The 14635-nt window shown below is 39.4% G+C and overlaps 1 protein-coding gene across 4 annotated transcripts in view; it reads right to left on the bottom strand.

The window, feature by feature from the left end:
* Positions 1 to 2302: 2302 nt before the first annotated feature.
* The window catches only part of SAMTOR (S-adenosylmethionine sensor upstream of mTORC1), a 55609-nt gene continuing 43276 nt past the window's right edge, over positions 2303 to 14635 (bottom strand). For all 4 annotated transcript variants that reach the window (XM_075929578.2, XM_075929564.2, XM_075929568.2 and 1 more), the window contains 2 exons: positions 10710 to 10824; positions 2303 to 5989 (listed from right to left, as the gene is read on the bottom strand). In XM_075929578.2, the coding sequence (XP_075785693.2) occupies positions 5360 to 5989; positions 10710 to 10824 (745 nt within the window). In that variant the 3' untranslated portion in view covers positions 2303 to 5359. The remainder of the gene's footprint in view (positions 5990 to 10709; positions 10825 to 14635) is intronic.

Here is a 14635-nt window from a genome sequence, read left to right as displayed (position 1 = left end):
AGAAGAAAAAAAACCCCAAGGTTTCTTGCAGGAAGCAACACTAAAGCAATGTCTACACTGCTGGCTTTGCCAGCAGATCCTAAGCAAATGAAGTGCAGATTAGCATTTTGCTGTGCTTCATTTGCCTAATTTATTCAAGCCATTTTTGTGCAAAAACAAGCAGTGTGGACTGGGGTTTTTTTTGCACAAGACCTCTGTTTTGCGCAAAAAACCCCATCCATACTGCTTGTTTTTGCATAAAAATGGCTTGAATAAATTAGGCAAATGAAGCACAGCAAAATGCTAATCCACGCTTCATTTGCATAGGCTCTGCTGGCAAAGCAGACAAAGCCTAAGAGCAGCCAAACAACATTTGCTGCTATTTAACAAAGAAAAAAAAAATCTAGTTATGGGTTATAGAAGGATGGGAATAGCCTTTGCTTTGGTATGAATTTGCAACGGAACTAATGTTGGTTTGTACTTCCTACTGCTTTACTCCAAGCATAATACATAGCTGAACAGCTTTCATGATTCTGCCTTTTAAACAAACACCTCTCCCCCTGCCCCAAAAAAACAAAACAAAACAAAACAAAAAACCAACAACCAAAGCATTCAATGTTTATAGTATATTCCCTTTCCAAGTGGGTATGAGAAAGGTAATAGACACTCAAAACCTTTTTATGCACCTCTTAGCTTGAGAATTGCCAGAACTCCACAGGAAAAAAAACACCTCTTAAGTAGAGTCTATTGTATTAAAATTGAAACGACTTCTTACATTTCTGCTGAAATGGCCTTGGAATCTTGTATTTTCAACCTTCTGGGCCTACATGCTGCTTTCTTGACTGCCTTTTTCTCCCTTCTGAACTGTTTTCTAGTGGAGCTAATATCTCAATGCCTCTGTGATTGATGAGGACTGAGGGTGTGTCTAGACTACCTAGTTTTGTCGACAAAAGTGGACTTTTGTCGACAAAACTATACCAGCGTCTACACTACCGCTGAGTTCTGTCGACATAACGTCGACAGAACTCAGCAGTTTTGTCGACGCTGGTAAACCTCATTTTACGAGGCATAACACCTTCTGTCGACAGAACTCTGTCGACAGAAGGTGTTATTGCCTGTAACATTGCGTCCAGACTACGGAGTTCTGTCGACAAAGCAGTTTGCTTTGTCGACAGAACTCAATGTGTCTGGATGCTCTTTGTCGACGGAAGTTTTGTTGACAGTATCTGTTGACAAAACGTCCATCGACAAAACGCAGTAGTCTAGACGTACCCTGAGAGGAAACACCTATTGTAAGTGCTGCAAGGCTGTACCCTGTAAGAGGCAGACTGGTGGAGAAAAGCAGAATGAGTGAGGAGGAGATTGGAAAGGGAGGTATATAGAATAGACAGGAAAGCAAAGGAAGTGAGTTATATTTGTTAATTTGAAGTGTTATATAATATTTAAGATTATAAAAAAATATTTCAGTAAACAAACATTATAAAAAATACCAAATTTTGCTTTTTAGTTACTATTTCTTGCTTCATAAATTGTTGTCACTCAACACTCCTCTCCAAAATGTTTTATACAGTAATTATAACTAGGCATGTAAACAAGTAATTAACTATACGATTAACTGATAAGCCTAAATGTATCAGTTAATCTGACTACTTGCATTCCCCCTCTTGCTACCTCTGTATCAGAGGCAGCATGGGGGTGAGGGAAAAATCAGTGCTGGGGATAGCTGGCTTAAAGACCGTTTCCTCCCAGCACTGGCTCGGCAGTGCCGCCTCCCTGATCCCTGCGCATCTGCCTTTCTGCAGCAGCATGGGTGGGGAGAGGTAGGCCCAGGGAAAGGTATCCTGCAAAGCAGCCTTTATCCATGGTGAGCTTTGGCCACCACAGACAGAGGCTGATCTGCAGCAGCAGCTCTTGTCAGTGGGAGGTTCCAGCTCCCTGCTGACTTTTGGAGCTCAAGCCCCAGTGGACAGAGACTGTTTCATGGCAGCCTGCCCTGCCCCGCCCCGTTCCCCACCCCTGCAGCAGCCTCTGTCCTTGTGCTCCGGCCCCACTCCCAGGGAGCAGTGTAGGGAGGCAGGCAGCTGGTGTGTGCAGAGAACTGTTTTTTAAACTGGCTCCCTTGGTGGACCAGCTCCCACCTAGCACCCCACGCTGCTTCCCCTCCCCCCAGGCTATAGAATAGTTGAGTAACTGATGAATACCTATTCGTTACTCGACTATTCAATTAACCAGTATCTAACATCCCTAATTATAATTTTATGTGGTAATGTATACAAATAACAAATGAACAGCTTCCAAGAAAAGACAACAGTCCCTAAAATAAGACACTGACAAAAGGGTTTTATTTATTTTTTTTAATACATGTGCTTTGTTCACAAAAGTAGTGAAATAAACACAACATAAATGCCAACAAATATTTTGTGGTCTGCCTGCTTCCCTCTCCCTGACATCTGGAGTATGGGGATCTTTTTTCACATCTCAATTTTGAGGAGTTTCAAAACCTAGAGACATTCTTCTTGAACCTCCAAAACTGTATTTCTAAAAGAATGACATCTCTCTCCTGTTTTGACAGGCCAGAATAGCAGAAAACTCCTTTTCCTCATGCCAAACCATGCCCTCCATTTCTGGAAAGCATTTAGGGTATTTAGTTTGGGCAGCAAAAAGAACCACAGCTTCTATAATAATCTAGAGTCCTTGATTCACAACTAGAATGTCACCAAGTTGTCAGATAGGCTGAACTCAAACACTCAATTTTTAAAATTATTTCTGGTCTGAATTATTTATCTCTTGGTCTGAATTCCAAGCAGTATCCATCTGAATAACTGGTAAATGGAGTGTTAGCTTACATTAGATCAGTACACATATTTATGCTAGGTGGTAATAAATTCTGTATTTTTTTCTTAAAAGGAGTACCAATTAAAATAGCTCATGCACACTATGGAGCATAAGCAGAATCAGTATCAATAATTTCTGTAAACAATTGAGAATTTATAGCACCAATATTTAGCTTTAACATAACCACATCAAGCTGTATTTAACTTAATTAAAATACACAGTAGATGTATCAGCGGCTTTGTTAAATTTTTACTATTCTCTTAATTTATCATAAGTTTTAATTCAATGCTTCTGTCTAGTCTTAAAAGTGTTTACATTTTTAAATATAATTCTTGTTTTGTTTGTAAATAAATCGTCACTCAGTTAACTATAGCAATCAAGTTTTAAAAAATTCTCTATAATCTAATCTGATGTGCAAGATTTACAAAAAGCTTATGTTGAAGAATAAAGCAATTAAATTCAGTTTGTGAAAATTATGGTGTAAGTGGGGCCAACTGCCAAGAAAGTATAGAATAAAAAATAAAAGCAAATCAAGACATCTGAATTTGTTAAACTTCAGTGCAAAACTTCAATGGAATTGTTTTAAAAACAAAACTAAACCTAATAACCACCTAAAATTCACACTAGAAATGGCAATTGGTAATTTCTGAAGGATGAATATATTAGTTTCATAGGGCCTAAAGATCAATTTTATTGTTTGTGAAGCTACCTTTATAACACTAGTTAAAAAAATGTTTACATCTATTCTAAAGTTAGGGTCTTAAAGCCCACATTTTGGAACTTAATTCAAGCTACTTCTAGTTCGGTAGTTAGTTTCAAATGCACATGCAGCTACCTAACTTCAGATACCCAGGTTTGGCAATTATTTTTAAATAGCAAGCAAAAGTATTTAAAAAATGACCATTGTTTCTACACCAGTATAGACATTTGTTTGCAGAAGTTTACTATATATATTTAAATGAAATAGTTCTGAATGTGTACAGAATGGATTTTGTCTCAGTGCCAAACTGCAAAATTTTATAGAAAGTCACAGGAAGTGTCCAGTCAAATGCCTTATTTGGAATGGGGCCCAAATCTTGCAAATACTTAAGTATTCTCTTAACTTCACTTAAGTGAGTAACCCCAGTGACCACTCATAAGTATATGCACATCCTTTAAAATGTGTAGAATTGAGTCCTAGTATTTACAAAATTGGCCTGCTAGAGTGTGGAAATGCTGCAATTAAGATCTATAGCTATAAAAGAATACTTAATCTTAGTATTTTTCCTACCCATAAGAATTTTGCTCTAAAACTTGTATGCAAAATAGAACTTTAGAAGAATACAGAAAACTATCCAATGTGGGCAATACTGATATGTTAAGGCTACTTTAATAATGAAATTGCAAACACTTTCCAGCTTTGAATTAAAAAAACAAAAAGGTATTTAAACCTATTGTACTATATCCCATGCCAGAGCTAGTCTCTCATCAACATACACCTACTCCTACAGGTTCAACCTCTCTTGCCCGGGATTCTCTGGGGTCTGGTAACATCTGTGGTCCAACAGGACCATAGATGTTGCTAGACCAGAGAACCCCAGCCGCAGAGGTTGAGAACAGCTGGTAACAGAGCTGGTTTGGTCGGTGGGAGCCTGCAGGGGCAGTGATATGGGGTAGAGAGCCCTGGGAGCAGTTTCCACCTCATGTGGGGCTGGGGTCAGGGAGCAGAGCCCCATGAGTGGGCTGCGGGCAGCAGACCCAGGCAAGTGAGCTGGAGGAGGTCAGGTCTCCAGGACCTCCGAGGGCAGCTGCCAGGACAAGAGCCCAGATGCCTGACCTCCCCGGGTCCAGCAAATTCCCTTATTCGGGATCACTCAGGTCCCAAGGGTGCTGGACAAGGGAAGTTCAACCTGTATTATGCCAGTGAGGTTTTACATGTGTACAGAGATGAGAGAATATGCTTCAATATTTTGGCATTACCTCAATTAACTGAAATAGAAAGAGCAACAAATCTTAAAGTAAAACCAATGTGCAAGTATTAAGGTTTCTTCAGCCCAAACTTACCCAGAATGAAACAACTTTCTCTAGTACAGAAAGTTTTTTCAGTGAAAAATATGGACAAGTTATAACCACCATACAGCTTACTCCAAACTTATTTGCGTATTTACTATCCAAGTGAAATTTACTTCTCAGAAATCCACCAACTCCAGTGTCATAAGCTCAACCATATTAAGAGCTAAAAATATTGAAACAAGACATTTAGTAAATTAAGTAGAATTCACATATTTCACAGCACTGAAGAAAAAAACCCGGTACCTTTCTGAAAATCCTAAAGAAAGTAACAGCAATTTATACTAGGACATGAGTCGTTTTTTGCAAAAAACATGTATTCTTCACTTTTTGTACAAGAATAAATTTTAAAATTCAAAAGTAGAAAAAAATAGCACTCTGTAAACCTTTGCATTTTTCTTTGCAAACCATTTTTATGTAACAAGCCCATGTTAGTATAGCAAAATTGGTTAAGCAATAAAGAAGTTTGGACTTAAAGGGAATTTCAACTGTTACATTAACTTAGAAGTAATATAGGATCTTCTAGCTCATAAAAAGGGACTGAGCTAGCTTGGCTTTCACCAGAGTCTGAGTCATAAGGGGCATCAGGAAGCTCCATGAAGGTATAAGCTAGCTGTTCATCTTCAATATCTGATCGAACATAGCAGGAAGTGTTAGAATATTCCTCATCTTCTACACTGTTGAAATCCTGTGGAATATACAACATCCCTGGATAGTTCCTGCTAACCAAGTCACTTTTAGTTTTCAGGGAGATTTTCCTAAATGCCATCAGGTGCATGTGAGAAAACTTTGAATACTTGAAACGTTTAAAGCCCAGGGATTCTATGGCAATCTTCCAGCTTTTCATCATCATAGCATGGCGATTCTGGTGGGAGGAATCAGGAGTGATTATAAGCAACAAGCCATTCAGCACCAGAAGTTCATGGGCCTTCTTGCAGCATATCCATCGTTGATAAGGTGATGGAAAGTAAGAAAGGAGAAGTGAGAAAACTACAACATGGAAGAGTTCTCCGGGTAGAGAATCAATAGGATTTTTCAGCTGTTTAAGAAAGGCATCTATAGCATCTTGTGCAAGCTGAAGAGGTTGATGAATTTGAAGGTTTAAAAAGTCACATTTGTATACACTCTGGTGAGAGAAAATATTAAAATAGATTAAGATTGCTCTCAGTAACAAATATTATGTGAATGAATACATGGGATGATTATGAAGAAGCCCCTAGATATTCCATACTTTTTTTATCTCTCTTGATACTAAATTGTGCTGTAGAATCTAAAGTTAATGGAAAGAATGCGAGCTATTACTGTTGCACATAAAGCCTTCAAATGTGAATCAATGCATTGACACCCAACAGCTCAGAAATGTGAACTACCCATTTTAATCTCAATTGGTGTCGCCTCTGAATCCTAAAGTTGTTAAAGTGTCACAAAAACTATTTCACTGATGATCATTTTGATAGAAACACTCAGTTACAGTGCTGGCCCCATATTCTCTGCTTGCATCTCTAAATGCTCAAATGCACTCATGCCTCATACTTGGTTGCAAAATCCTCTCCTTCTCAATTAACTATACATTGCCAATGCAAAAAATTATGCAAAATATGGGGCAGTATAAAATAAGCAATGCAATCCTAAAAACAATGCCACGACTCCTCTTTGGATTTGTAGTTTTCATTTTCATACCCAAGCATCCATTTAAATTTTTTTTTTTTTAAATTTAATTGCTTTAAGGATCCAGGAAATTCACAGAATAACTTAAATCCAAATTACTGAAGAGTAAAATACTATTGTAATTCAATACACAGAGAATCAAACTCTTACTCCCTCGAAACACTGGATACTGCAAAAATAATTAACATGTTCCATGTGTTTTGTCAATTTAGGACACAGAATATATCTATTGGTGATTAATTATCTGACTTTTTTCATAAAAAGATGACAGTTTTAGGACAAAACATTTTAATGCTGTAGAGGCTCACTAAATTTGCATGGCTGACTGGACAATCTACTGTGAAATACTCAACTGCAAACTGGTAATGAAGATGAAATGCAAAAAAGTAGAAAAACATTTATGTAATGAACATTTGACAAATGGATGCTATTTTACAGTATAATAAAGATTCTGCAGCATACTTTGTACTGTAACTCATTCTTAGAAACTTCGCTACTCACTGCTTACTTTTTCAATGACAAAAGCTATTGAAAGTTACTGAAGTATGAATTAGAGAGCCCATACTGTTCTAAAGCTACTTGTCACTGTTTGCATTAACATTTTTTCCTTTTCTGGTTTTCTGTGTTTGTCTACATATAATTATTTCTTACTCAGAGACTGTATATAAAAGTTGTAAGATGTGCTCCAACTATTTTTCACAATGCAAGACAGTGGCGTGAAATGAACTGAGAATATACAGTAACTGGAATTTTCATTTGGTATTGTACAGAAACAAACCACCAAGTCCTTAGGGATGGAGAACCTTAACCCTTATTACTATGAATGTTTCAGCAATATGAAAGTAATGAATATAACACCAATTTATTATATTCTAAAAGCCCCAATTCTCAGAATACAGCATCCATATTTAAGATTTTGCATTTTATAAACATGGTCGTTAACTCCTGCTCTTTGTTTTCTGTCTGTGCTAGTTTGCGCTTCACCATTACTAGTTTCCATAGTAGCCACTTTACACTTTTATGGGTTACATTATGAAGGTCCGGTAAGTACTTAAAAATCTCCAACTCCTGGCTGACACGGATTAAGTTACCTTAGCAGCATCTTTAAGTTTATAAGTAATTTATCTGGGAATCCTCAAGAATTGATTGCTGTAACTTGATCTTACATTCTTCTATGCAATTACAAAGGGCCTTATATGAACTATGATTTTATTGGAAAAGTATGATTATTTTGAGATGAAATAGTTAATTTTGCTAAGTATATATATTCTTACATATTAGTTGATACTAGTGTTAAATTGTATAGAAAAATATATGTAGGACTTGCAGAAACAACTTTTCTATTATAACCATATATATCTTTAACAATGAAAAAAGCAGTAAGGGGTTCATGGACTAAGGACTAGATCCACCAAGGGATTTGAGTATTGTATAAGGGCAAAAGGATGGAATGACTATAGCCTAGTGGTTAGGACCCCCTCACCTCAGAGAGAGACCCAGGTTCAAGCTCACTCTCCTCATTTGGTGGGGGTAGATGATCCAGGTGTTCTACATGGCTCATCTATACAGAGATTTAGTGCATGCCAAGCCGCAGAGTAAGAGCTTGTCTATATATGCAGCTGTGCTACTGCAGCACATCTGTTGAAGACACTGTATGCTGATTGGAGAGAGCTCTCCCAATAACATAAAAAACCCACCTCCACGAGAGATGGTATCTATGTCAGCAGGACAGCTTCTTCCTCGGATATAGCCCTGTTCTCACCAGCACTTATGTTGCTCAGAGTGGATTATTCACATCCCTGAGCAATGTAAATTATGCTGATTCAAGATGTAGTGTAGACATAGCCTTAGTCCACAATTTTGTAGCTTGCTGCACATTAAGTCACTATGTGGATGCTACTGCTACACATTTAAGTTCTTTAGTGTGATCTGATCTACTGTTAAGACAGACATCAGAGTTTCTCAGCACCAGATAAAACCACACCGTGGAACATTTAGCATACAGCAACAGGGTTTACATAGTGTGCAGCAGGTTAGTGCACTACAGAATTAAACTATGGCTTTCCAAGCACCACATCTCTTTGTGGACAAGTTCTTATTAGTAATGCATACCTCCCACTTTTCCCGCACAAGCCACATTGTGTGGTGGTGTTAGGAATGCTCAGAACACACTTATCAGATGGAGACATACAAGCAAGACAGGTGGGGAATGTTTAGTTTAAAAATTCCACTGGGGCATTGGCACCTAGACACCTAGACTGAGGCAGATATGCACATTCTCATTGGGTAGTGCTTAAATGTTGGACTCAGTAGTGCTTAAATCCTTTTAGGGATCCAATATCAATTCCTAAAAGGTTTGCAATACCACATAAAGCAGGGATGGGCAATAATTTTAAAAAGGGGCCCCTGGCCACCCTGGAAGGGGTGGGGCCAGGAGACTTCTTGTGCTCCCAGCCCACAGACCCTGATTAGCCTGAGGGTGGAGGAATCACATGAAATCTAGGCACTGCAGCAGGAGGAGAATTTGTGCACTCCCCCTTAGCCCCAGGCCAATCAAGGCCTAGGGGAGTGTGTGAAGACCCTCGCACCCCTGCCTTTGCCCAGCCACTAGGGAGAACTGCTAGCTATTTTAAAACAGCTCTCAGTTCCCTCTGGTGCTGTGCACCCCTGGCAGGAGAGGGTTAGGGTTAGGAGAGGGTTGCACACTCCCCCATCTCCAGGTCTTGATTGGCCTGGGAGTGGGAGGGCGGCCATGTTCTGGATCTACCAGCTTGGTGGGTTGGATCCAGCCCATGGAGGCTGTCTTACCCACTCCTGACATAGGGCATCCTCTGCCTAAACAATGCTATACAACTGCAAACAATAAGTCTTTATACAAAGCAGCAAAAAAAGGACAGCATTATACTCAAGCTGTTACTATTACTGAACCCACATCTATTCTATATAATCCTGACTCCACACTCACTGTGAACTAGTATTGAAGAATACAAAGGCTGATATATTACTGTGTTAAAATATAACCATTCCCTTTGACTGAAAGCAAATTTGGTCATGCACTGATTTGAATAGCACTGCTCACAATGGAAGCTTTTACATTTTTACTTTGGCTTTACAAAGTTTAGGTGTAGTATGTATTAGCTTCCAATTACATTTCTAAAATAGGACATTGCTCATTCACTTCAGGATTCTTAAAGACGGTGGGTGTGGTTAAAGTTTTAAAATCAAGATCTATTCCTTTTATATATTCTCATCTCCCTCCTACTGTCTTGTGACTCACATTTGTTGAAGAGACTCCTTACTTCATGAGGGAGAGTCTGATTAATCATCAATAACATAAGTAAGGCCAAGAGGAGGGGACAAAATCAGTACATAATAATTATAGGAAGTTTAAAACATTTTAGGATTTTTCCAAAAACAGAGATTGCACTGGTTTAGCTAAGAATGTTGTGTTGCACAGATTTAATTAAGCTAGTGCAATTTTGTGTGGGTATACATTTAGCCCTAATTTCTGTGCTGTTTGTTTCATGCAGCCAACAGCTCTGATATAGTATATTTATGTTGCTCTAAATTGAAAGTCATTTGTCTTCTCTTATTTTTAGCTAGCGAAAAAATGAAAAAAAATGCCTTTAAATATATCCTGCATGTTTATGGGATTTGACAGGTATCCCTCTCCTTGTTTAACAATAAAAATTAATTCACTTATTGCACCTCCAAGCTGAATAAGACAATCTTCACACGCTTGAGAGCCAGGACACACCTATTGGGGCTTCAGCCTTTCAAGAGGCACCTGCAGGGACTTGGGACTTCAAGGCCTGCTCTTACTGAATCCCCTACCCCAGAGTTCTCAAGTTTTCCAGCTGCTCTCCCAAGTCTGGTAGGTGGAAAAGAGGTTCAGGGCTCTGCAAGCCACACTTTTACAGCTACAGAGTTGCATGTGGCTTATAAGTCATTGTTTGGCCATCCTTGATTGATGTCTTTTTGTGACTGTTTTAACAATCTAAGTTTATCTTAAAATATTTTCTTCATTGACATGGGTTCTGAGGAGTGCTACCTACACTTCCCCCATACCCTCAAAAGCCTCAGAATACCAGCTTTTAAAACGGACCCATATTCCCTTAAGTCTTTTACTGTAGAATACGTAATTCAGACTAAAAATAAATTCAGCCAACATTACATACCTCAACAGCCGGGACGATGTCTATGCCGACAGTCAAGAATTCTTCAAACTTCAGAAATGGATTAAAGCAACTGCCAACATCAAGTAACCTAATCTTTCCTGAGGGGGACAGCAACCTAAGAAAGTAGAAATTCAGTTTTATCAAATGCTGTTTATTGAAGGCATATTCTGAATTACACAAGTAGAGCACAAGAAGGTTATGTAGAACAGTAAGCGCTGATTAAGTAATAGAAGAGAAAATTATTTTTGTTTGTACCCTGAAGGTGCTTACAGTAGGCCCACTGAGCTAAGGAGATGATCTCTGATCTGAAGACTGTGCAGTGCAGGCATAAGGTGAGAGACAATGGCTGAACAGACACACCAGGTGGGGAGCACAAGGCAACAGAATGATTCTGATAAATGCTGAGTTTTATGACTGTTGCTTACTCTGGGTGATGTCACTTTTTCAAGCATAAGAGCTACTGAGAGCACTGTATGAATGAGAATTACCATTATTAAAAGGTGAAGAATGATATTATACCAATGTTACAACTTAAAAAAAGATTTAGGAATACTGTGTAGGTTTTGAATAAACTTGTGGTTAACAGCAGATGCACTAGTTTCATAATATGGTTAAAAATACCTTTCAAAACAAGAAGCTATAAATAAAATATCTGAACCTACTGTATTTGAGAGTTTGTCTGTGTGTTTATCTATTTGAGAACTCCTAAAGAGTGAGAGTGAGAACCACTGAATTCAGTATACAGCTTCCTCTTATCATAACTTAAGACACAAGGGTTTGGTTGTGCCAGGAAAACATGATATGCCTGGAATGGAACTGCGTCTCATAAGAACAAACAGAAGAAACACAGAATAACCAAAATCAAGATCAGTCCTCAAAACTGGCATGACTGAGTGAATGCTGAAAGGAGGTTCAGGGTGGACATGTATAGTGTCACCTCTTCCTTCAGCTCCAGCACAGCACTACAGCAGCAGCTCTGTTCTGGGGCCGTGGGATGAGGTACCTCACGCCTCTCCTCTCCCCACCTCCTTCCCCTCCAGCCATAGCAGTTCTGTGCTGGAGCCCAGGAGGGGACACCTCCCCTCACCCACTCCATGCTTGGGCCAGAAGGAGGTGCCTTGCCCCCATCCATGGAACCTAGCCCAGAGCTGCCCCAAAGCTGCTGCAGGACAAGTGGTCTTTTCATGGTTCCCACCATGCCTAACCTGGATCTTCCTCAAACAGGGGACATACACCCCTCCCTGAGCTGTGCCTGCTGGAGCTGAAATGGTTATGGAGAGATGCTTCTTATCTAGCCCCAATCTGCTGCCATAAGATAGAACTGGGGTAGTCCTCTACTCAGGACAGCCTGCATTCTGAACCCCTCATATCCAGCCCTGAGCAACCATTTAAATGGAAGCACGTACATTTTCACTTCATTTTCCAACAAACAAAAATTGAGTTAAGAACCTGAGCAATGCCAGGTAAATCTTCTAGTACATAAATGTTAGATCTCATATAGCATTTTTGTTTTCTTTGTAAAGAACCATGCAGATGACACTAATAATTTTACACATACAAAATGTGAGATTACAAATGACAAGACACTAAATTTTTGTTCTTTGACATATCTGTTGAGCACTCAAGTCCAATATGGGTCTCCAACCTCCCTTTCTCTTTGAGAAAATAATGAGAGTAGAAGCCTTTGCCTCAGATGTACTGGCATAGGCTCTGTAACTCTCATGCTGAGGAGATGGTTTACCTCTTGACATAGAAAGACTCTTGTGAGAAGGGTCACTGAAGGACAGATGAAGAAGTAGATGGCATATACATTCTGGAGGATAACCAACACCTTTTTTGGGAGTGGGGGGGGGGGGAGTTATCAATTCCTAGCAACCGTGGGAGATAAAGGCAGTGTCTGAAAGGAGTGGGGTTTCCCAGCATAACGTAGCAAGGAGAATATTGTACAGGTGCCTCAACAAAGCCAGCAAAACTACCTCTGAGACTGAGAGCAGATAAAGTTAGTTGTTATCCTGACTCTATTCACATGGATAAATTTAGATTTCTCTCTCAAGATCTGTGATGAGTGTTGAGATGCTTCTCAATAGCTTCCTCTCACAACCTGAACTCATTTTTAGCCCGACCCCAGAGCCAAGGGGGCCCCACAAAAATCTACTAGCCTGGGCACCCCTAAAGTCTGGTGTAGAAGGAGTATATGGGGCATGTCTTTCTGCTTCTTAGTCCTAAATTTTTCTTATGGATTGGGAAGAAAATACGAGTGCCCACACACTGATTGCAATTTCTCATTCATACACCTTTCATTCTACAACCTGCAACACCAGTAGTTAGGGTCTGAAACACCCTGAGGGGCTGTGAGCAGGTTTCAGGGGGTTTGTCAAAACAAATCTGAGAGTAAAGGACCAGCATTAGGCTCACCGGGGCCCACAACAGAAAGCTGAATCCCAAGCCCCACTGCTCAGAACTGAAGCTCAAGACCTTCCTCCCAGGAAGGACATCTGAGCAAATGTTCTGCTTGCTACCCCTTAACAACAGTCCTAGTTTTTAATCTACTGAAGACTGTTGTAACAGCATGGTGGATTGTGGAATTTTTATTGTGTGCTGGGGGCAGGAGGGAGCCTCCAAAGGTAATAGGTTGAAAACCCCTGCCCAAAACTCTATTATTTTCTGACAAAGGGTAGCTGGAAAAAAAAAAAAAAAAGCTTTCAGCATATCATTTGGTGTCACTACATTAGCATGAAGATCAGTTGAGTGATGTAAGCTATTCCCTCCTGCTGTACAGCTTTCAGTACCTACACTGCTCCTTTTTTTTTTTTTTTTTTTTTAAAAAGGTGGTGTGACCCTAGAATTGACACCCAAATTGAATGGCATATAAAATACATCTGTTGGCAAGAAAGGCTCATTAGAATATTCCTGTCACATAGACCTTTTATTATTTCAAAATTGCTTTGTGGAACCTCTTGAACCCAAAGGATATTTATCAGAAAGTCTAAATATTGGCTTTCAAATATATCTGTTTGACTGCATAAGGAACTTTGTCAATGTCAGGAAGACAGTCCTTACGTTTTAAGTTATTATTTGTTTATCTTAAATGAGAGAAGTTTTACCAAAACCGACTGCTCTTTTTGCCTTCTCAACTGATGAAAAAGGTCCTGGCAACAATGGTGGAAGTTTTGGCAGGAACTGCAAAGTAGTGGAAAGACCTTCCAAAACCAAAAATTTCTAAGACGATCTACAGAGACAAGACTGTTCCACCGACAGTCTGCATGAAGGATCTGAATTTCCTGACTAGAGATGGCTACATTATCTTGAAAAGACATGAAAAGCTTAGATTCAAAGTAGTCCACCAGCAGCTGTTTATAACAGGTCATAATCAGAACCAACTTCTGGATCCAATCTGACTGACTGAGTAGACTAATAAACACTGTTGGAGTCTTATTTGTTGGATCCTACCTGGTTCTACTTAAAGAAACAACAACAAGGAGTGCCATGAACTAAAGAACTGACTGCTTTATTGACAAGAAAAGGATCCCAAGGGTTCCTGTCCTGATGGATACAAGAATTTCCTAATAACTAGGCCAGAAAAGCTACCCAACACCATGAGGGGGAATCCTTCTGTGGAGGATCCAAGACTTTTTCTTAAGCAAAAACCTGGAGAGCTATTTCATACAACATTACTTGCTGGTACCTCTTGAACCAGAGCCCTTCCCTTCTAAAACATTCAGTTCCCAAGACTTCCTCTGGGACAACTTTGGAGGAATATTTTATCAGGACAACAAGTCTTGGATCCTGACTTATTCCTCCCGCATCTTCATAAATGAAGTGAACTTAATAGTCAAAAAAAAAAAAAAAAAAAATCAAACTACACAATCCGCTCTGCCCATAAACTATAAGCTTGGTGCAGTGAGTCAGGTGGGGGTAGGATTTAC

Source organism: Pelodiscus sinensis, chromosome 1, assembly GCF_052426305.1.
Source record: "Pelodiscus sinensis isolate ZL-2025 chromosome 1, ASM5242630v1, whole genome shotgun sequence".
In the NCBI taxonomy this organism is placed as follows: Eukaryota; Metazoa; Chordata; order Testudines; family Trionychidae; genus Pelodiscus; species Pelodiscus sinensis.
Note: the sequence above shows the minus strand (reverse complement) of the source record. Positions and strands in the feature narration are given on the sequence as shown.